Below are 24,866 nucleotides of genomic sequence, written 5' to 3' on the forward strand. Positions count from 1 at the left end.
ATTATTATTATTATTATTATTATTATTATTATTAATCACCTAATTAAAAAAGATTGACAATCTATTAATCATTTGAGTAATTGTTTACTGGTTCCAGCTGCTGCTTTCCCTTGTCTTATTGTCTCAACTTAATATTTAGGGTTTTTTGTATATACCTATATATACATATCTAAAGATCAGTGTAGTAGTTCTGCTGGTAGACAACATACTCAAACAAACTAACAGATCTACACTAATGTTTAATTTCAAGTCAGCATATTTTAAATGTGTGTAAATGTCTTTTTTAAGGCATTGTGTTTGTTTGTAATACAACAACATTCTTACCTGGGTCTCCCTTGAAAGTATGTAGAGTTTTAATCATAATAGGGCCTTGTGGGTAAATAACAGTTAGGAAATAGCGAAGTCTGCTGAAACTTCATTTCCTTGTGCAAAAACAGAATATGAAAACATCAACCTCTGTAGAATATTATGTAGGTTTGTGCTATTTGTTTATTCAATGTGGTGTGACAGATATACATTGTATAAATCTCTTTCTCCTCAAATGGTCTCACAATGGAGGTGAAAAGTATTCATCTGTGCAAGTGGAGTGCATCCAGTTGAGAACAATATGCCAACAATTAATCAGGAATACATAGGCTTTCCCATTTATAGATGGGTACTATTTCCTTTGTCTGTTCTCCAAAAACTGAGCGATTTGCACAGGAAATGCAATTATAGCAGCCATTGGAAAAGACTGTACCACTACACCCATGAGTGGTTTGTTTTTTTACTGCAACCATTTTCTCAAGTGATTGGGGAAGCGAGCTGTAAATGAATGGGGAAGCACATGAATAGTTCTCTCGAGAACACATGTCACATTTGTATGACCTCTGAGATGATGTAGGCAACATTTCTTGCGCAATTACTAATTCAAATCTATATTGCTTTAGTCAGAGAAGTGAGTCACAGTTCAGAAAAAAAACTGAATAACAGTGTTTGGTTGTTGTTTTAGTCACTGTAGTTGGAAACAAATAGCTGGAAATCTTTCAGAAAGCTTCTGAATGTTCAAAAGTATCCCTGAGAGGGACGGAACCATCCAAACCAAGGTTTCATCTTGGTTCCATCCATGAATGACTCTGAAGGCCAGTTCAGCACAAACACGCACAGGAGAAAGATTAAAAATGGCAGCTGCTTTTCACAACAACGCCAAAATAACCTTTCAAAACAAATACACAACAGAGTGCGGAGCAGAGACACCTTTGGATGAGGGCCTGTCTCTCCAGTGTCTCTATATCCTATAAATGTTCTTGTTGGTGATTTGTTTATACGTTATACCGTTTTAAGACATTGTCTCAGTGACCGCCCCTGTTTGTTCCTTAGTCCCTGTTAAAAGACAGCAAACACAAGAAAAAGATGTTTTCCGTTATGAATGCTATAACGTAACGTTACGTTATACTTTTTACGTGGGACTCCACTCGTACATTTTAGCTTTCATTTAACGTTGCTAGTAAAGAAAACAAGGTGCAGATTTATCTCCCATCCTCAGCTACAACTGATAAACACACCAATTTCGAAATTTCCCCTAACGTACACATATACATTCACGGCATATGAAAAGAGTTTTTAAAATGTTAGCTTGTGATGTATCTACCTTGTTATTAATAGCAATTTGTAACAGCATTAAAGCGTTTAGCTTTACATTAATGTAACACATTTGTGGTGATTAGAAATGTATGAAAAACACTAAAGATACTTACATTTAAATGATTTTTCTCCGTCGGCAATGCTGCTCCAATTCTGCTTCGTTCCGCTTACGTCCGTCATTGTTTTTTTTTTAACAAGCCAGCAAAGCTGCACGCATAGGATTGTGGGTGATTCGGGAGCGCGAAAGATACATATTGATCTGCGCTCAATTGCTCTTCCTTTATCCTTCAAGTACCCGGATGTCTGTCACAGTAACTTGAAATTGAATTTTGTGAACTGAATTTGAATTGTGAGAACTGAATATGAAGATATATAGAGAGTTGAATTTTCATTGATGATCATATTTTATTGGATTTCAGTTCCAAACGAATAAATTCAATTTCAAACTATACTCTTCACATTCAGTTTTTATTGCAATGATTCACATTAAACAATACAATTTCAAATAATGTGCTTCAAATTCAGTTTTCCAATGCAATTATTCAAGTTTAGCCATTCAAATTCAACTAAAAATGATTCAAATTCAGCCTCTGTTGGTACATACTTCAGCCTATGCTTTGTAGCCTACTGCCTTTTTTTCGTGGATCCAAAAGAATGATGCGGTGACAGGAAGTGGCAGGTTGCTGCTGCTGTTGCGATTGTAAAAGCACTTCAAAGCTGCAAAAGCACAAGCAGGCCAATCACTAGCAATCGTGGCCATTCAAATCAATGCTTGACATACCACCAGCTGCGTCACGCCGCTTCCCAGAAGTGCGCGTGAAGCGGCTCATGACTTCGCTCTGCTAAAGATAAGCGCCAGTTCTATTTTCACGTGAGCTTCGGGACGCTCTTACAGGCAGGCAGGAAGTAAAAGAGCAAGAGCATCTGGTCACTTTACCATAAGACACCCCAAAATATTATTTATGTCTTCTCAACACTACAGATGACGAGAGATTAATCTTGGAGGTGGAAAAACAAAATAGTCATTGCAGATCTTTGCTTTATTAGCACGCCAGAAAAAGAGATGGCACTGAGTTTAATTGTAGGAGTGGATGGTAGATACTAGCATTAAAAACATGAGATTGTTCTGTAAAGTACTTTTAGAGACAGTACAGTATAACCTGTGAGTTGGGCAGGCAAGACACTTCTTGAGATGCCCTGCTTCTGAGTCGCTTCCGGTGTGGAATGGCGCGAGGTGGAAGACGGAACAAAACCGGAAAATGGGGATGAGAAAGGTAACTGGTGTACTATTTGTAATGTGAAAGTGGTCACTTATAGTGATTGACCCACAGAGAGTTGTCATCTGTCGCTGCAGTTCTCCTGAAATCTACTGAGCTTCTTAGATCTTTCAGCTCATTGTTTTGGTTTTGTAGGCCAGCTCTGTACGGTTTTGGTTTATTTGTATCAAGTTGTTTTGGACACACAAAGCTGTTTTCCATTTAAAAACTCCTGTTAAACCAACTTTTTGTCACTATGTAGTCAAGAATATTACAATACACTTTTCAATGGTAAAAATCTACTTTGGACAATGAAAATGAACATACTAATTGCATGTTTAAATCACTAGCTGAGCATTATAGAAAATGAACTTATTGTGACTGGTTGGTGAAGGCAATGGCTGTGTTCAACACCAAACAAGTATTAATGTGTTTCAGTAAAGTGAGTTTTAAGAAAATACAGATTATATTGTCAGTACTGAACTGTATAAATCAAGCTACCTGTGCCGAAATTAGAAACAGTAGCATTGTACCTAGGTGTGAACACAATATCTCTGGACAAACAAGCCAGCCAAAGCTGTCCATACATGAATAAATACAACAAAGTGCTTTGTCAGCAGGCTAATTGTCAAAGCAGCTTTTGAGAAGGAGTGTAATTGCTATGTAATCGGAGAGCTGTCAGAAAAAACTGCTAAGCAGTCATCATCTGTATGATTATCTGCCATCTGTAGCAATGTCTGAGGGAGAGAGAGCTAGAAAAAGAGAGAGAGAGAGAGAGAGAGAGAGAGAGGATAATCAGTGATGTGAATTTGTTTCTATTCACAGTTCATTTTTAGTGGGTTCAACTTTCAAAGTGTATTTATATACAAATTGTATATTTTAGATGAATGGCAGCCAAGGATTTTCATCAAGTGTGAGTTGACGAATGCCCGCTATATGACTGGGTAGGAGCACATTATGTATGTGTAAATGGAATGAACTCTTTTTCTATAATGCAATGATTATGTTATCCTTGAAATATTGGTTACATCCTGCTTCACCTGTAGAGAAAAAGCTTAAATGAAATGTCTGTCTTTGATCAGATAGAAAGTCAGGAGAAGAGTGGGCAAGGCTGTGAGAGCAATGAAGGTACTGTGGCAGGAAATATGATGGAATTCACCCAGCTTCTTTTTTTCTTCTCAAAACCGCAAGCCACTGAAAATTGCCAACTCTCTTTGCAGAGTAAATCCCCCAAACTCACCAAGGGCAAGGTTGTTCAAATGGTCCTGAATTCTATCCCACCGTCAGGGCTTCCCAATGAGAAGCTGCTGTCTCTTTTTTCCTATTGAAGAATACTGCCATACCTTCAACCAGGATCCAGACCTGTGCCGGTGAATACAAAGCCAGGCGTTGAGGAGAATTAATTTATTGATTTGACATATATAAACATCCTACTGGTCCAAATGGCATGTTTTATCGTGGAATTAATCCATTATTTATTTCATATAAAATCAAACAGGGATTTTACTAGAGGTCTCTCTTTTAGTTTTTCTATCTTTTCTGCAATTCAAACTTTGCAGAGTGGAGGTGTTGTGTTACAATTATGAATATTTTTCTATAAAAATGAAAACCATAAGTTGGAATAGAAAAGCTATGGCCTCTATGAGTTCTGTGATCTTTTTGATTGAATACTTACTGTGATGCACACATACTGCAATTATTCTATTGGTAGAGGGCGAACCAGTCAAAGCAAATGCCCTTTCAATTCCATTAGCAGTTGAATCTGTCTCCTAATGGAGACTAAAATGGCACAAGACCTTTTGCATTACTTACACAATGAATAGGAAAAGGCTTTCACCAAGCTTGCCAAGCTTAGTGAATGCAAAACGGCTTTTAATTGTGTCCCGACTCAGTGTTGGAACATTATGCGCAGCATTCAAGGCTTGTCAATGCTTTCATCAAAAAGAGATATTTTCAAAGGAGAGAACATCATTGAATCCTAATAGACCTAAACATTTAAGTATCAATAAGTGGAATCAAAAAGTTCAAGAATAATGTCCTGAAATGTGAACTCAGCTTGCAGGCAACGATAGCCTCTGACACATTTATGTAAAATGGACTGAATCATGGACAAGCCCAAACCCTTTTTTGTATGTACTGTTTCATGAAAAAACTGTTTTCTCTGGACAGTTTTCCTGCTTGTGGATATTTTTGGTTAACAAATACCGCCTGATGCACTTTTCTCTCGCAGAGATTCCGTGTAATTAGTGAGTGTTAAGTCAACAAATCTCTAAGAACAGATTATTAAAAGCAACTAAAACAAAGACGAGGTGTTTCTGTATAAATATCAATGCTTCATAAAACATAGTTTGATACATATTGCAAGCACCATTAAGAAGGAAATGAGTCCATCATTTTAGTGCCGGCATGCGGTATTAACCACAAAGGTCCTTTTAAAGCATGTTGCTGATGGAGATGATGACAAGCTGACGTTGAGGAATCATGCAAAGGAGGCATCCGTCTTGATCTGATTTCAAAACCCATAAACCACACAGCTGTTACATCGGCCTTCTCAGTCACAAAGCCAGCACTTTAAAGGCCAGTCTAATTCCCTGTTTGCCCTAATGGAAGACAACACCAAGCTTTCTTAAAACTCATTGGTTAGTGTGTTTATTCTTTTTAAAACGCACAATCAAACATATGCAAGGCCATGGATGATCTAACTCAAAGTTCTACAGTTCCTAAAGCCTATATTTTTTGCATGGTTTGCCTCTGTGGCTTTCAAACCTCCCCCACTCTGCCAGTAAAGCACCCAGGGAAGGCACAGTGAACCACTGCACCGCTGGTGCTACATTTTGCTCACTGAGTTACACAGAATCCCATTGAGGTTATCGCTCTGACATACTGACTCCTACTGTGTGCAGGGAAATAGAGTACATGAGGAAACACATCATCATGTTATATATATTCTGAAGGGTCCATACTTTTAAAATAATGACCAGAATACAGTCCAGACTTACAGTATTTCAACTGAAACATTGAGTTGTGTTGTGTATGATTAAATGATGTTTAATTCAGACTTGTGAATTCAACACTGACTTGATTAGTTTTTGCACAGTAAACTTGTTAACAAGTCTCCTTTTTAAAAAAGAAACTATAGCACCATTTGAGTTTGACCTCACACAAATAAAGATTAGCGATAAGAACATCTAACTGAGAAAAAATGTTGCATAATTAATCACTTAAAATCCAAAAGGAGTCAATTTTCAGATCTAAATACTTGAAAGAGCATTACTTGGTGTTCAGTAATAACTCACAGGTTTAAGTGACCAATGTAGTTACCCCTCAGACATCAATATGTGCTCATATATTAAGAAGCACGTGGGTGTATTTGTTGAACCGAAAGGTGAGTTAGAAGCTATTTTAGATTAGTCCTCACAGCTGTTCTGTCAGCTTCTTCTTCGGCACGATACGGGGGATCTAGTCCAATTGCTAAACTTTGGCATATTTGTATGTAATTTACATAACAATAAAACAAACAATAATTGCTCTGTGTCATCTAAAAATATGAAAACATCAGCTTTTTAAGCCTGTTACCTTGTATCCCCTGATTGTAGCATAGCAACCTTGTTGCTGTGTGCAAAGCACTGAACCTTTAATCTTCTAAGAGTAAAGGCAAAAATATTTCTTTTTTATGTTTTTCTCACTTTTTTATACCAACTGTACATTCTCTGTGTTAAAACATTGTATTCTCACACTTGTATTTTTAGTAGTTTAGACTTTTGTTTTGCTTCTTTAGCTTCCCTCAAAACCAACACTGAATTGCTTTTCACTTCATCGTTTTAAGACCAAGTCAAACGCAGCATTTCAAGTGGAAGACCTTATTTAAACCCAAAAGCTTTGTGTATTTTGTGCAAACTATGCCCACAGTAGGTTTAATTCAGTTCATGGGGTTTTATGTTCCCTTCGTTCATTGTGGGATTTATGCAGTCAGATCCGCTGCATGTCCAATCCTACACCTTTGAAGGTTTTTGGGATTTTGTGTTTTGTGTTATGCTCAGCATGTGCTATCACCCAAAAAAAAATCACGGTTCATTTTCTTGTTATAGTTTAGGAATGCCTTTTAACACATTGATTCATCAGAAACTGATTGATGACCATAAAGTCGTGACAGTGAGAATGTTTGGACTTCAAAAATTCATCTCTGTGCTTGCTGTGTCGGCACTATTCCCATCAGCTGGAAGGCACCTGTGTCGCATATATTTTCATGTTTGAAGTTACTGTACATTACGCTGCATTTTGAAACTCTCAGTACAAGGTGTGAAGCTGCAGGACAGCCAGCAAACTTAACAAGGGCAAACAAGATGTTGACTTGCACTATATGCCAATAGATCGATATGTAGGCATGAAGATAAATGGATACCAACATGTGCAATATCTGTCGTGTATCTTTATTTGTAATGCGTAAAGGGAAGGGGGATTGTTTCCTAGGACTCACTGTGTCATATGTGGGTGTGATAATCAAATTAGTTTTGTCCAGGAGAAATAAAGACAGCTGACTTTATGTATTTTTTAATGTGTTAAGAGGATGCTACAGTTATTTACTAGTTAGTTACTAAAATCTCAAATGATTTAAATACGTGAAATGGACATTGAGCCTTCTTTTTATTATTTTGAGATTATAAAGAAAATGTACTGTACTTCTAAAAAAAATCAATTCTACCAATCAACATCCCATTTACCTCCGTGTTAGATGATCCTCTGTTTTTCAGAGCTCACCTGATTGTCCCCTTTCCTTCATCATCACCCCCCCCCCCCCCCCCCCCCCCCCCCCCCCCTCTCTTCCCCTACATTGACATTGTACCGTTGCACTAGTGTGTGATGATTATATGAAAAATGCTTTTGCAGAAAGTGAAGTGGAGATTGTGGCTGCTGCAGGCTCATACAGTTGAAAAAGAGCCCAGAGGTGAAGTAAAACCAGCTTGTGTTGGTTGAAAATCCAAATTTCTATTAGTCTACTTAGCCGTTTTCATGGGGGCACACAGTCTAGCCCAGGAGATGATTGGGATGTCTTGTATTCATTATTACTAAGTCATGGTGGTCTAATATTTCCAAATGCCAATACCGTAGTTGATCACTGGTAATTCATGTGTTAAGAATCAGAATTGACTTTGGACAAGGTGATGTAGGGTGATGAGGGGGTCATATTTGATTGGGTTTGATCAAAGTCTAATCGGGAATTGATTAATCTTAGATTGGCCTTCTGCAACGGTGCTGTGCACTCTTGTCACTCCTGATTCTGATTCACATTATTCATCTTTAATCATTTGTCCATCGGTCTGTAATCTCCCTATCTGTCTGTCAGTCCGTTTATAGCTATACATATATAACAGATGTCCTAAAATGAATTCTGCTATAAAAAATAAATAAATACATGCAAGTAATCAGTCACAAAAAGGATTGGTACAACCTTCCCGTGTGACACTTTATTACAGCTGCCACTGTCTCTGCAATTAACTTGTGGAGAAGAGTTTGTTTCTCTGTAGTCATTCTTATTACAATTTCCATTACATTTTGTTTCTGATGCATTCCTCCCTTTGGATATGAGAGAAATAATCAAACCAATAGCACGCACAGTAGCCTTAAGGTTTTTACTCCAAAGCAGTTGAAATGATTTCCTAGTTCTGAATGGCATACATGTTTCCTAGTTGCTCTCTGCAACCAAAAACCAGGCTTAGTTGGCTGCAATAAACAGCTTCTTTTATGCATAGGACACAGTGGAGAGTGGGTAGGACAAAAACTACATGGTCATTAGAGGCTCTTTTCAAAAATAAAGACTAGTGCCCTCTCAATGAAGTTGTTCCGTCTCGCTAATAGCCCAGAGCGGATTTTGATCCAGGGCTTTTAGTCCACAAGGTCTTTACTCATGGTTGAGAAAGCAAAGGTTAAATCATACACCAGAACTGACCTCGAGCGTTTGTATGCTCTGGATTTAACTCCTAATGCTTTATAAAAATTCATGGTGCTGATGCAAAAACAACAGCTCCTAAAAGACACAACTCCAAGCTTTATCTTCTCCCAGCCTCTGTAAGGCAAAAAAGACGACACCCATTTGGGGCTCATTGGAGCAAATCAGAATTGTCAGCACTGTGGGTTTTTACCTTTTAAACAGCGAAGATGGATAGATAATCACCGCATGCCATTCTGGGGGCCAATTACACAGCTTTGTGTGAAATTGGAAAACCTGTTCTCTCAGAGCTCTAATGGATGTTCTGGTCATTAGTTATTTGAGAGTCTTCTCTGGCTGTAATCAAACGTGAAACATTGCGTCAAGCGCCCATAAAAGAACAGCTGCCTCTCTAAGTGACCTTCTGTTTAAGAGAACCCAACTGTCAGCCGTGTGGCGTTTTGCGACAGTTATTATCTGTCGCCATAAAAGCAGCTCTTATTTTCCTTCTTTTTGCAGTGGTTGCATCTCATTTTAATGTCTTGCTCGTGGTTGTATTTACTTTTCTGGGTCTGTTAGGTGGCTGCATGCTGTCACATCGTACATGCTAGGCAGATGCATAGTCTTATCCACCTGCTGTCTTTTAGTAACCCAGTCTCTTGACTCTATACATGCTGATGTCTCTTTCCCTGTGCTTCACTCCAGGTGACCATCTATCTAGTCAGCAAGGCCCGCCTCCTCTCCCACCAGCCCCTCCCCCACACAAGCAGCATCCTTCCATCACGTCCCTGAGCCGCAGCTCACTGGCCAATCAGAGGAGCCCAAGCCCGCCGCCCACAGCCGGCCTGGCGGCCGACTTGCAGAGTACGGCGGAATGCGTCCAGCTGCAGGACAGCTGGGTCCTGGGCAGCAATGTGGCCCTGGAGAGTAGGTAGGTGACCCACAATGACCTACAACAGAGCTGGGAAATTCAGCTCCAGGTGTTATTATGAAGCCACTTTCACTGACTCAGAAAACAAAATGATGTGAAATACATGAGCAGGGGCCAAGTTGCCATAATGGTAGCTATAACTATATTTCAATCATTTAATATGATAGCTTGTTTGCCTTATTAATTAGATCTGGCCTGTCTGCTTAATCCACTGACTTGTTTGATGAGTTTTTCAGATATTGGCCATTATTCATAAGACTCACAGTCAGGGTTAGCGACCCACCCAGTCATAATTTCAAATTTCAAATTTCAAGTAAACAATCATTATTAACACCTGATTTTATTAATGTTGTTAGTGTTATTCCTCCAAAAAAAGGTTGGTAATAAAATGTTAATTCACTCCAGGACCTTAGATATTTAAGTTTGGTTGATTTTAGACTACACCTCATCAAGATAAATAATCATGCCACAAATTGTGCGTAGCATAATATGCTTCCCACTGAGTTTGCTAAACAGGATGCTTTTTTTTCTACTCTGTTGAGAATAATGTTGAAAAGTGTTCATAGTCCTTTTGCTTTTTGTATGCAGCCACAATTAAGGGCTGATTACTAAATTAGATAGACCTACACTCAGAAGCAGGGTAGATGATCAGAGCAAACTCACGTGAATTTCAGAGAGCCCATAACTTAACAAGGGACTTGATAAGGGAATTCTGTTCTATGTAAAAAATTGCTATGCAAGATACTACTTTGTTAAAGGAACCTCAGCCAAGTTTTCCTTCTAAAACATCAGTACATCTCCCTTAATCAGTGAGCTCAAAATATCCTGGCTAATGAAGTGTGGTACATCGCGCTGTGACTCAGAAATGGCCTCGAGTAGATGATTGCATTCTAGCCTGATATTTCCCTGGCACAGAGTAGCCTTTCTGAGGCTTAGATAAATGTAAACTTTGAATTTTGTCTGTGGCAGCATGGAGTAACAACCTCGTATGATCTGACTGAATCAATTGGGATGTGTAGTGACAGTTTCACTTGCTGAGGAAGATGCAGTGATTGAATACTAACCGCGCAATGACCTTGAGCTGTCTTAGTCGTATCGACAAAACAATATGTGCACACCTATCATCAGCGGAGGCATAAATCACTATCACCACAGCGGACTCTAAATCAAGTGCTTGTCAGTGGGTGGGAACTAAGAGCTGCTGCAAACCAACGGGGCCAAAAGGGAAGACCCAGTTCACCACATAATTGCAGACGTCAAGAAAACTACCAGGTTGGGAAATGTAAACAGAAGCTTCAGAAAGTATGTATAAGTATGCCTTCAGGGGGTTTCAGGATCTGGCACAGCACATATGCTGGTTGCCTTAGGTACCACATGGATATGAATCTCTTTTGAATCCTTAACTGAGATCCATGTCTGTTTGTCCATAAGCCCGTCTGTCCTATTCTCGTAAATGTGATATCTCAGCAACGCCTTGAGGCAATGTCTTCAAATCTGGCACAATGTCCACTTGGACTCAAAGATCAACTGATTAGATTTAGGTTAGAATTGCAGTGACAGACCTTCTGCTGCGGACGAAGGTCTGACTGGTCCACACAACAATCCTGGCTGGAAGAAAAACGTACTCTGGTTTATTGGCATTTCTTTAAACCAATCACAATTGTCTTGGGCGGCACTAAACACCAGAGAGCAGCCACGGTGCCGCTCCAAAATAGCATCGGAAAGGCACTTGTTTTGGTGGAACATGTGCACTAAATTACGATGGCTGTCGAGTGTGTGATGAGAATTTTACTTGATTGTAATGGATTTAAACTGAAACTTGAATTGTTAGTGAAGGAAGGTGGTAATTCCATTTGCTTATGCAACACAGACTATGTGGTCACATCATCTGCAGACAGTAAATTATTCGGTACAAGGCAGTTGATTAAAAAAGTGTCAAATATGAATCACAATGTCATGATCTTGTTTAATATATTTCCTTTGACATGACCCCCTGAAAATAAAGCACCCATTTGACAGCATTAGCTACTTTTGCAGCAATTAGCGTTAATGAATTATGTGTGTGTAACCTCCCATAAAAGTGCTAGTGTTCAAAGCACAAGTGTGCTAATTTGACTCAATACCAACTTGCGTTCACTATGAATAGCTTTCAGTGTTCTTTTAAATGAGTGAAGGGCCGCACAAAGTAACAGCAACAGCAACTCTCGCTCATTATTATATGGTGTGTGAATAAAGTCACTGATCTCACTGTGATCAAACTGTCAAAGCTCTGTTAGGACACCAAGGTAGATTTGGGCACATTAACTCTATTTAAAAAGATTAAACATATGCATTAGACAAATGAAGCCTTTTTTACAGCTCTGGAAAAATAAAAAGGGAAACATTGAGTCAATACTTTTGTTTGTACTGTAAATTTGAAAATGTAGCAATTCCCCCGAACATGTACACGTTGTAAAAATAAATTAGGTGAAGTTCTGTTATCCGTTACAATGAGAAATCCAGATTTTACACTTGATGATTCTACTTCAGCTTGTGTCTGCTTTATTCTAAAGAACACCACTCAATTTAAAGGGCTCAATTGGTTAGCAACAGAGCAGTAATACTGCTTACTGTTCGTTGCAGTTCTCCAGTGCAGAGGATAAATTCAGATCTTTTAAGTGTGTGGAGTACTTTTAATAAACCCCTCAGCTTCACTAAAATCGTTTTGGAGATATCTTCAATTAGAAATATTCCATTGAATTTCATTATAAAATGAATTGCTATGTCCCTCAAGAGACCGATGCACACACGGTAATTATGCTTGAGCAGTACTTAATCTTTTGTTTAAATAGAATACACCAGTATGGGTGAAATTCCTATGGTTTATAACTTTATGGTGAGAGCTGTAAACGCTATGAGTGCTCCACTGAAAAGATCCAGGTAGGCGTATGCTCTTACATATGTATGTCCTTTGGAGCCCACTTCAGCCTTTTTTTTTTTACTTAGGTTCAGCTAGAACAGTCGATTTGACATTTCTGCGTCTTTTGAAAGCTTGCCCAGCCATACGTTGCAGTTATAAATGTGCTGTCAATCCCTGTTGGATTCGTATGTCAAGGGAGTCCTTTTGTGAAATGAAATTGTGTCTCAGCTCTAAAATCATCATGTGGTACAGTGTCCCACAGACAGTACATTTTTCTGATGAAAAACGTGTTAAAATTCTCTGGGGTGAAAAAGAATAGCAGAGGTAATCCGAGTAGGATTTGGTTTGTGTGTGTGCGTGTGTGTGTGTGGTTGTTTGTGTGGGATGCACATGTAAATCATGAGTCATGCTTCATATCAGAAGGAAAATTGAACTTTATTTGTAGATCAGCCACGGTGTCAGGATCACACCAGGACTGATTAGTAATGTGTAATATATCAGCCAACTAGCCTTTTGGAATAGAAATGAGCTTGCAGTGATGGCTGGTTACCTGCCAAAGGGGATGATGGTGTAGACAAAGTGGTAATCCTCAAGACATATTTTTTCTTTTTCTCGTGTGTTTTCCTTTTCATTTATTTTGCCAACGTCTTTGGTGCCAAGCACACATATCTGTGGTGATTCCAGAGTTCTGCAATATTTCCCTCTTATGTTAGGCTACTGCTGATGCTGATGCCGCCGCTGAAAACATGAAGTGCATCTGGTCCAGATGATTTTTGCCAACAATGAACAGCGGATATAGTGAGGTGTCATAGTTCAACATATAAAAAAGTCATTATAAATTGCAAATTGAACCTGCATTAGCTAAAATGTCACCACAGTTGTCCCTTATGATTGAGCCACAGAGTAATTGCCTTGGGCTAAGAGTTAGATGACAGATCTTAAATGTATATGCATAAGAGCTGAGCCCTTCTTATGCCAATCAAACTTGTTCAATATAATAAAGTCCATGTGCAAACAATCCAAGCACTTGGAAGGAGCAACTGATGGCACCACGCTGATCTCCGTGGGCAGGACTGCATAGAAAAGCTCACCGGGACTGAAATACCATCACGTGGGTGCGGAGCTAGCTGTAACATAATAGCACCTGCTAGCTGCCCCCCCGTTGAGAGGGCAGGTGGTGTACTGGGGGAGAGTGACAGCAGCCGGTGTGAAAACCGCCGCAATGCTCGCCACATCTGTAGTCTTTTTTCGGCTACGGATTAAAGCAGCCTGATTATTCCAGCTCTCACCTTGAAATGCTAATGCTAACACAGAACAGTGGTTAATAGGCAGATTACATATTCTGAGGGCTTCAATTTGCATTGTTTCTAGTGTGCTCTCTCACCCTTCTGGCTGGAGCTTAGCCACAGACAAATCCACCCACTCACTGTTTAGTCTTTTGTCTTCTGTGAGGATGTTTTCAAATGTCATCCTGATGACAAGCAATGTTGTGAGAGCAGAGGAGACCGGGCTGGCTGCTGCTTTTGTGTTACAGGCTTCTCAATGGGACAGACAGGCGTGCACACAATCGCACTGCAATCACACTGACACACAGCCATTCATGCGCTCTCTATCCCCCTCAGCCTCACACTCTTGATTGTCTCTCTCTCTCTCTCTCTCTCTCTCTCTCTCTCTCTCTCTCTCTCTCTCTCTCTCTCTCTCTCTCTCTCTCTGTCTCTTTCACTCATTCAAGGCACACCACATTGCCATCACTTGGTTTGGCTGGATTAGCATAGTAATGTGCCATGTTGCATCACACTGGCTGTAATCAATTAGCCGGTCGTCCAGTGTACAAAGCTGCAGACATTTACACTGGTCCGCTGTTGAAAAACATCATCACCAGAATTACATTAGGCGCTAGTGCAATAAACGTCCAGCACTTGAATTAGTCTCGCTGACACTGATACACAGATTCTGACAGCTTTTAGTTTCACTCTACACTTGCTCATGCAAAGGAAAAGGGATATAAATGACTGGAATATAGCTGACTTTCTTGTTTTAAACCTCCCACAGCGTGCCATATGTTTATGGTAATTATACCTGCGTTCAGATTGTTCAATTACTAAATTGTGCAAATAAGCACTATGTAATGATTTGTTCTCATATGTTTTGAAAACATATTAATACAGTTTTACATTATTTAGTTTAGTAAGTAGTTTAGTTAGCAACATTATGCCCTCTGGTTACATGCCCTAGCACTGTACTACAGATGTGTCTTTGACTTTGGGCCCATCAGGACATTATGCACTCATATCTGTTAGGAAAATTTGAGACATTTTACTTTACAGACAAAACTGTCTCTACATCGTTGCAATTGGTAGTCACCACCATTTAAATAGAGTACATACACACACATTAAGTCACTCACCATCACGTTCCTTTTCTGTCTATCTCATCAGATTGCATCCACTTACATTTAACTCCCCAGATAGCGAAGTTTATTTGCCTGTGTGTCTGACTACACGTCTGCCGCCTCCGACGTTGTGCAAGTTTTGACCTCATTTCATTCATACCCAACTTAAAATTACAGTCTGCCACAGCAATAGTACAGATTGTTACAGATTGAAGAATCTGAACGTCTCCCAGGTTTGAACACACCCTGAGCATTGTCATTCCAATGGTGACACACTATAACCTTTCAATGGAATCCCTGTCTTGACAGCATGTGTCAATCGGGGCATCAAGGAGCCAGTGGATCCAAATCTGACATTTGTTCTTTTAGTCAAGAATTGATCAGAGAAGGTTTTAGCCCAGAGATATCCTCACAGGAGATAGGAAATAGCTGAAATATCAGCGTCAGGGTTGACATATGAGCAATGCATTACGGTGAAGGCAGGTTTTTTTTCTGTATAGAGGAATTTTCTCCCCCCTCACCCCCAAATCACCAGCACCAAAATGATAAGAATTGAGAATAAACGTAGCAATTCAAATCCTTTCTAAATGTATTTAAGATCAAGTTATCAAACAACTGTTGAACAAGTAGAATATAATCTTTAATATGAGAGGTAAACTCAGTTTTATCTCCAGAGTCAGGCTGTACCTTTTTTTTTTTTTAAACCAGTTTTGTTAATTTTTTTAATTGGCTTTATTTACTCAAGCACACTGGAATTGTCAGAAATAACTGGTCAATCCATAGATTTGTCAAATAACGTTACACAGAGTAATTTACTGTACGTGGACCGATCGTGCTTACAGCCGTGCTAGTCTCCCGTCCCCCCCAAAGGCCCATGCTGAGCCAGGACAAACCCTGTGTAGGTTTACAATGTGTCCTTTGGAAAACAAACCTGTTAAATTGACTTACCAAATATCTGATACTTGCTTCCTTGAGCATGAGTGGAAAGTCTTCAGAAACAACATTTAGTCCAACTAAAAGAATATTATAGTTAATGAAACTGTTTCAAGCATGTTGACCCACCGTTCCTATCAAACAATCTGGGAAACTGTGATTAGTAAGTGCCTCTACATGGATTTTGGGTTCTTAACTACTCGGCTTCAGATTATTTCCCAATTAGCAGTTCTCGATCTCTTTTAGTACAGATTCACAGTCAGGATTAAAAAGCCTTGACAAAACTTACATGGAGACTTCACAGATGCTGCACGAATAATTGATGAGCAAACACTGCTTTATCAGTTTATTGGTGTATTCAAATTAGTGGTTACTATGGCAACCCTTCCTCCTGGGATCTATAGGACATTTAAAACAGACTTTTAGCAGAAACCAAGGATGCAAGAACAGAGGACTGCTTACTCTGGCCCTTACTCTCTGAAATGATACTAATGACTTAAGTTACCCTATGTTGAGGTGCCCTTGAGCAAGACACTTAACCCCCAGCTATTCCAGTTGAAACAATATTGTTGAGGTTGATTTGGGCAGGTGCTCTCAGGTGTTATTTTGTGTGTGAGTGTGAAGGTGAAATCCTGCAATGCGACCCTCAACTGAATAATAAAGGTTGTGTTGTACATATAGTTTATTCAGTTTTTTTTTTATATTAGTATTATTAATCAGCACGAGTCATGTTTTAAAATCAACACCTAAAGTAGTCTTGGTGAAGAATGTAAGACTTTAATTTAGAGCTCTATTAGAAACCTATTATTGTTTGAAGAAGCACAAGTTCTTAATCTACAAAGTAGGAAATATTGCTTGGTAATGTATTTTATTCATTTTTTTAACCAAAAACTGACATCTTTAGAATGAAATTCTACATTTCTGGATTGGAGGAACAGGTGCAATGCATGGTCACTCTGTCCAATATCCCTGGCTGTCCCCATAAGCCTAGAGGCATTTTGGTATTAATCTCTAAGTAGTGGCAAGAGTGGCAACAAGGCTTAATTCATTTACTTAAGAGCTTTTCACGTGGGGTTTAAAAGTTAATAGGACGATCACTCCATAGTGCATTTGATTAAACCCTCTTAATTACCCCAGGTATAATGGGCTATTAACAAAGGCCCAGTTGTAAAAGGGCAAGTGGGAGATGATTGTTTTTATGAGGTGCTTTTTGTTCACCTCTTCCAGTGTCAGGATTAAACTGAATATTAGAATTTAACCCAGTTCCTCTTGCGGTGTGATACACATGGGAGTTACCAGTATTGTAGAGTCTACTATTAGGGATTCTTTTTTGTATTTGACTATTTGAATATAATTGGACTTGCTTTGAGCTATTGAAGACAGATTGGGGACAGGACATGAACAAATTGGGGTCTTTTATCCAACTGAAGAACATTTTGACAAAGATGGACACATGCAGTTGCAGATCTGGCATATATTTTTTGGGATGTTGTTTTGAACCGTCGCTCATTTTACCTCTCATGACAATAATTTATTTTTTCTTCTTCTCTACAGGCACTTCCTTTTTAAAACGGGCACAGGAACAACACCTTTCTTTGGTGCAGCAGCCCCTGGTTACACCATGGCAACTGGGACAGTTTACTCCACACCGGCGCGCCCTTTGCCCAGAAACAGTCTGTCGAGAGGGGCTTTCAAATTCAAGAAGTCCCCTAAACACTGCTCCTGGAAGTGCACCGCCCTGATCGCTGTGGGGATAGCTGTGGTGCTGTCCATCATTCTCTGCTACTGCATAGGTAAGGATGAGTTTTGACATTTGGGATGCATTTTTAAATCTAGTTGCATCACATCAAGCATAAGCAGAATTCACAGATAAGCTGTTGGCAAATCACAAAAAGCCAAATGACAACATTAGAAAACAGTGCATGACAGATTATGGGACATTACTAATATTATCATATTAATGAGAGCGGCACATCAGCTAGTTTTATCTGTTTTGAACACACACACGCACACACATTTCCACAGTCAGACATACCTTAAGTCACAAAAATTAGAATGCAAGACATGACTGCTTGAGTCTTGACATTTGGGACTGAAAAACAAAACTCTTTCTAGACTTAAATGATGTGAGACTATGTAACAACAAAAAGAAACAAGACAGCAAAAGTCATTTTTGGCATATTTAATTATTAGACGTTTGTACTGAAGGGAAATAACACAATTAAAAATAGCTCGGAAAGGGAAATGTCAAAACCATAAACCATGCCATTTTAATGGTCAGCATTCAGACCTGAAAGTCTTTTCATCTTGACTTGCAATTTGTTAATAAAGACTCATTGGCTGATGACTTGGACTTGTCTGTCAAAGAGTTAAGGCTTGACTTGGACCTACCCCAAAAGACTTTAAAGCTGCTATGCTTACGTCTCTGTCTCAAGTACAGATGCACTCCTACTGTCTCGCTCTTACTACACGTTCTCCTCGACTTATATGTACGATTGACGACACGTTAGCATCATAACTTTAAGGCCACACTCCTCCTGGCCTCATCTTGCAGTCTACAACAGCTCCATGGTAGCATTTTACAAACCCCAATTCCAATGAAGTTGGGACGATGTGTGAACTGTAAATAAAAACAATTGTAACAAAATTGTATCATTGTATCGTACGTCCCAACGTCATACAAGGATTTGGATTTGTATTCTGTTGTATTTTTACCACAACATCCCAACTTCATAGGAATTGGTTTGTAAAAAAAAAATGTCCTCTTTTGTTCCTCCTTACATTGGTCCACTTAGGTTCAATCCCTGATCATGTTTTAAAGCCGTTCAGGATAGAATCTCATCTGTAAACTGCTCACATTACCAGATATTCTAGCCTGAACATCAGTACTGGCTGGGGGCTTAGACCACAACTTAGGCAGAAAAATCTGCCTATATATCCGAGCCTGATGATGTTTTTTTCTAGGGGATGACAATTTTTGTTGAAACTAAAAGATACCGGCAGTATGGAATTTTTACATCTTAACACTGTGCGTTTGAATCAAATAAGCTAAATAACCAGACAAAATCATACACTGAGGCTTTGGCATGAATATTGCCACTGAATACTTATTGTCTGATGTGGAGGTGCAGCACAAGCTGTCATTCCAGTGCATGAAAACCAGCAGTTTGTGTGCCAGAAGCGACATTTCTTTCAGTTCCAGGGAGAGAAAACATGACTCCATTATCTGCGGTGGCATTAGACAATCTTTAGTAATGTCATTCGGTCAAACGGAACAAATGATAGACAAGCTGCCTAGAGTGAATGTAGCCAGCATGCCTCTTAATCTGTATGAAGTTTGATCTCTGCCAGTAGTATTTCTATTTCACTGCCTCTTCCCTTTTGCAGAAATTGCAGATGTCCTGATATGATTCAGTAGCGTCTGTCTAAGCTCTCAGTCAGATATGCAGACATGGCCTGAGCACAGTTTCGAACAAGACAGGTCTGTCTGTTATCCATTGGCATGGGGCTGTGCATCATCCCCACACTTCTGATCCCCAGTTCACAGAATGTATGTCCTTAGGGGTTCCTGTTAAAACAGGCAGCTCAAATGGCCAGCACAGATGGCAACATCAAAATGAAACACAAGTTGAGGAGCTGAACTCTTTTACAAAGGAAACACACACTTTGTCTTTAAAAAAGACCTTGGTCCACAATGTCTTTGTTGTGCTAGAACCAAAACTTGCTTATTCTGTCAGGAACAGGAAATGTTTTTTATCTTGGCCAAGAACATAAAGTAATGCTAATTCTCTTTCCCTCCTTGGGGCATTATTTCCTCTGAGAAAGGCTTTCGAACATTTTTTTTTTTTTACAGCATGTGTCAAAGCTGACTTCTTGCTAACCTTTAGATTCTTGACCACAGCAATAAACCCGTTACAGATTCATGTCTCCTCATGCACTCTCTTGTCATCCAAGCCCTTAATCTTTACACTGTGCCTCTCTCTCCCTGAGCGGATATATAAGTATTCATCCAGCTTGGAGGCTGGGGAAATGTGACACAGTTGTATAAGGAGAAATATGGGCTTATTGGGAAGATCCTATAACCAGTGTTTTATTGGTGAATAGAAAGGGAAGCGCTCTCTTGGAGAAGAGATCGTAAATGTGCAATATCAATATTCACAATCCCTTTATTGACTTAACTGTTTTGTTACTTGTTGTCGCTCATGATCTTATATCATAAAATTAGCATGGATGTATACATATGTTTTATAACTAAGCTGCTCCTCTGTGTGTAGGAATCAGTTGGTATTTTTATTTGCACTTGTGCCTGTGACGGATCGGCTCAGTTTACACAGGGAAAATGAGCCGAAACAGTCATTTGTTCAGCTGTTGTCGCTAACAGTTTTAGCAGATTGAATTCATTCACAACATTTTCATCTCAACAATCACCATCTTGTTTAATTGTAGACCTGTCAGATGTTTGGGAATTGTATTTTGTGGCATGATTCCAGAGTGTGTGATGGTGCTACATATCCTTTGGTGTGTCGGTGTTTATGTGTGTGTGTGTGTGTGTGTGTGTGTGTGTGTGTGTGTGTGTGTGTGTGTGTGTGTGTGTGTGTGTGTGAAACAGCCCTCTGCCACTTGCCTGAGGTGTATGAGAATGTTTCCACCACTTCCTCTCTCTTTCATCCACCGCCAATTCACCTGCCAGGTGCAATGACTCAAATAGATACAATGTGCACTCGTGCTTTAATACTTTTCCACTGTCAGCTCACATAGTCCTATTAGTACAAAGACAAACTCAAAGACAAATACAGGCACAGCTGCATCTGTAACGGTGTATATTAAAATGGGACTGTGTTGTTATGCATTTTTTTTCTCCTGTAGCTCAGGTTAAGACTATTATGCCTCATCATATTTTTGAAACAGACAGTTAAGATGCTTTTTTTTTATTGAATGAATTTGAATTTGTGTGTCACAAAACTGTACACTGGCTGACTGACAACACCAGCTCCTGCAATTCAAATGAGGAGACCCTGCTGAGGTGAGGCTTTCCAGTTCCAGTTCTGCGAACTGGCCTGATTGGATGGATTTCAGTAATTGTTCAGATACAAGGGGAGGCCAATCAGGACCGAAGTCCAGCTTTGATGCTCTGATTGGATGCAGAAACAGCATGTGGATTCTTGGAAAATGAACTGCTCAAATAAAAACCAAAAGCGAACAATGGCTGACTGATCATGGCTGATCGAAATGTTTATGAGAAAACATACTTTTTTTTCTGATCTTTGTCAGATATATATATATATATATATATATATATATATATATATATATATATATATATATATATGTATATATATGGAGAGAGAGAGATACTATATTAGTTAAATGTGTCTTTAAATGAAGCATGGATTTTTTTTGAGTTATCAGATGCTTTGTAAAAGTGCATCTAGGAGATTTTTACAAAGAAAGTAATTTCCTGGAACCTTGTACCACAAAAAAACGGTTTATCAGAAATGAAGAAAATCAATCTGGGTTTATTCAAAAGATTTTCAGTGAAGGCTGGTTTATTAAACTGATGACTCTCATAAAATTGTTGACACGATGGGCACTTTTGGTTTTAACAAGGCTGTGCCAGTTACCAGACAAGAGCAAATGATACACAAGGCTTCACTCATTGGTGTTGAGTATTGTGTTGGAAGGCTTCTGAAACTAATATAATACCAATAAAAGAAATCAAGAAATCCCACAGAGACTGGAAGAAGACAGGGAAATAGCTTTAATTGCCTCAGGACCAGGAAGACAAACCTTATCTTGGTAAAGCTTGTGTTTAAGATGTTGTCATTCCATTTGAAGTTGTTGGAGATACTATCCCAGAGAACATCTTAACCATGCTCTGAGCTGTGTGGCTTATTTCGAGGAGTCCCCCAGGGGTGTTTCTGGGGAGATGTGCAGGCAGGTTCCAGCATAAAACAATGTTTATCTTAATTTTGAGACTGTTGAGCTCTAAGTTGTTGTTGGCACACCATGACTCCAGATGGGCTACCTCTCTCTATGCTAAATAGACTGATTACTCTGGGTGACAATGGCCATCAAAATGGCGTCCTATGCACATTTTAACAAGAAACATTATTTTTAAGATTATTTTTGGGACTTTTCTGCCTTTAATGGATAGGACAGTTAGATATGAAAGGGGAGAGAGAGGGGGAAGACATGCAGGAAATTGTCACAGTTTGGACTTGAACTTTGGATCTCTGCGTTGAGGAATAAACCTCTATACATTTGCGCCTGCTCTACCAACTGAGTTAACCCAGCCACACGTTTTACACAATTATGTTTTTAATGCCTTGGGTTTCTTAGCAGAATAGTTAATAATAATAATAATTAATCACTTATTTTTCATACAAAGAAAAGATCCAATATGTAGCATAATCAGTGCTATATTTTCCAGGTAACAACATCACCAACAATCATATGCACAAGATAGAGAATCTGTGGTGAGAGCAGCCTGCAGAATTATCTGGGGCTCATGTTAACATTTTCCAGTGCAGAAGTTTGTGCTTCTGTACAATTAATACCACGGTGATGTCAGAGCTCAAACAAACTTGTTATGAACTTACAAATTCAACCTCCCATTCATTGTCAGCAGAGTTGTTCCACAGGGCAAATTTTGACTTCCGAGATTAGACGTTAGCTTCTGCAGCTTCTTGCTCAGGAAGAGAACTGCTCATGGGCCATAAATAATAATTGAACTGGCCTAGGCTGCAGGAATAACTTATGCAAATTAAAGAATTGAGGGCTATTCACCTCAAAGCAATTTGTTGATGAGGTAAGTGGGGATTCAGGTCCTGGCGTACTAAGAGCAGTGAAGAGGGAAAGGCTCTCGGTGGTTGTGTGGTGTGTCTGATACACAAGATACAAGAGCCCACTGCCACATACATGGAAATGTGGTGGCAATGGGAGATGTCAGTGCCCAATATTGTAGAGAGCCTGTGGACTAATCATGTTAAATGAACTAAAGTCTACAATCACGAACCAAGCCAGTGGATATGTGTTTAGACTCTGACTTTTACTTTGGTGCCACCAAGCTGACAGAGTGAAACATTTTGACAGCGATTGGATGAAATGCAGTCACATTTTGCTACAGATATTCATTGTCTCTAGTGGCTACATTCTTTTAACGTTAGTGATGACTGACTGTTAATCTGGCGCAATCATTTGGTCCAAGTTTCAATTTGGTTTACAGCCAAATACCTGCAGAGCCTTCAGCCTCAGCTGCACTTTGTGTTTAGCACTAACTATTAGCATGCTTGCAAACAAAACTAAGATGGTGAGCCTTGGAAATACTACCTGCTTTACATCAGCATGTTAGCATGCAGATGTTTGCTATGAGCTCACAGCCCCACTTTGCCTAAGTACAGCCTCACAGAGCTGCAAGCATTAAAACAAATAAATGATAAATACAATTCTAAAAAAAGTGTTTTGCATCTTCAGCTTTAAGGAAACAACCCCTTGTGTTTGAGAGCACTGTCTGTCATTCCATGTCTCCTTTGATAAAGTGTGATGTCCTGTCTTCTGCCAGTCAGCTTAAAGAGTGATTTTTTTTCTCTCAACATTAAAAGGGTTCACTTTCCAAAATACTTAATGCTAATTTTGTAAATCCAGGCTTTGTTCAGAAAAAGATTAGACTACCTTTTATTCTTTAAGTAATACCTTAACATGCTTTAAATTCATGCTGTCTGTTTCATTTTGCAAGAGTTTTTTCACTTTGGGTTATTTCTCTGTCCTCAGTTGATCCTTGCAATTTGGGACCCAGAATCTGAGGATTCTGCAGCCTTTCCTCCGTTATAAGTCACCAACTTGTTAGTTTAAGAAATTAAGATATTTACACAGTAAGCAGTATGAAAAACTTGTTATTTAAATTTAGGAGTTTTACATGGCCAAGGAGAATGTACTGTATGTTTGAATTCAGGCCAAATGCAATTCTTTTTTCAGATAATTGTTTTATTCTTGGCGTAATATTTTAAATTGCAGATTGTGTCTGTGTTGCCACTTGCCAGTGAAATTGTAGTACTGAGATTTATCTGGTAATAGAGAAAGATTTAGAACAAAGAAACAAAAGTTCACAGATCTCGCCGTGTTTCACAGACAGGGAGGCACTGTCAGACAAGTCCATACAGAGAGAAAAGTCAGACTTGTCAAAGATATTGATGGATCAGTCAGCACTAATGTGTGTGGCTGTTTTTTTCCACCTGTTCCTGAAATAGAATCTGACACTGAGGGTGTTGCTGGCTGAATGTACCAAACAAAAACATTTATTTATTTATTCCATAAAATGGAACCCTGGAAGAAAATAGGGGAGGGTCATGTCTTTTTATTCTTTGTTGAGGGGAGGATCACCCAATATTTTTTAGTCTAGGTGGCTTGTTTGGTGCATCGTTTTCCACACAGCTCTCAGTCTCGGCCCCCTACCGCTAGCAGATGGGGTTCACCCAACAAAAATTGCAACATTACAGCAACACAAGTTTGGAGTTGCTTTTTTTGAGAATGCAACTTTATAGCTAACAGAAATAATCCCGAGCAACGGCATCCACGTGTGCTAGACTGCCAGTAGGCTACATTAATTTAAAATTAAACGTTGCAGTTGGTGCTAAGTGTGAGCGCTGATTGCTGTTACGTGTCAGTTAAACTTCTCCTCTCCAATCCTATCTGTATTTGTAAGAAGTGGCGCTGTCTGAGTTGAAAGACTATACGGCTTTACTATTGAGTTAATACGTGTGTGTGTGTGTGTGTGTGTGTGTGTGTGTGTGTGTGTGTGTGTGTGTGTGTGTGTGTGTGTGTGTTTGTGTGTTTGTGTCGGCCGCTGTCCATTTCCTAAGGTTTTGAAATGCAAAATTCTTTTAACTAGCCTACTTTTATTTTAAAGG

General features: G+C 39.2%; 1 protein-coding gene and 1 long non-coding RNA gene across 8 annotated transcripts in view; one reads left to right on the forward strand and one right to left on the reverse strand.

The window, feature by feature from the left end:
- The window catches only part of LOC116696537 (uncharacterized), a 376,836-nt gene that overhangs the window by 342,170 nt on the left and 9,800 nt on the right, over positions 1–24,866 (reverse strand). The gene's annotated exons all lie outside the window — the stretch shown is intronic.
- Positions 1–24,866, forward strand: part of si:dkey-237h12.3 (teneurin-3) — a 150,833-nt gene that overhangs the window by 55,359 nt on the left and 70,608 nt on the right. For all 7 annotated transcript variants that reach the window (XM_032527549.1, XM_032527552.1, XM_032527551.1 and 4 more), the window contains 2 exons: positions 9,511–9,736; positions 17,515–17,753. In XM_032527549.1, the coding sequence (XP_032383440.1) occupies positions 9,511–9,736; positions 17,515–17,753 (465 nt within the window). The remainder of the gene's footprint in view (positions 1–9,510; positions 9,737–17,514; positions 17,754–24,866) is intronic.

The sequence above is a fragment of the Etheostoma spectabile genome, chromosome 10, assembly GCF_008692095.1.
Source record: "Etheostoma spectabile isolate EspeVRDwgs_2016 chromosome 10, UIUC_Espe_1.0, whole genome shotgun sequence".
Lineage (NCBI taxonomy): Eukaryota > Metazoa > Chordata > Actinopteri > Perciformes > Percidae > Etheostoma > Etheostoma spectabile.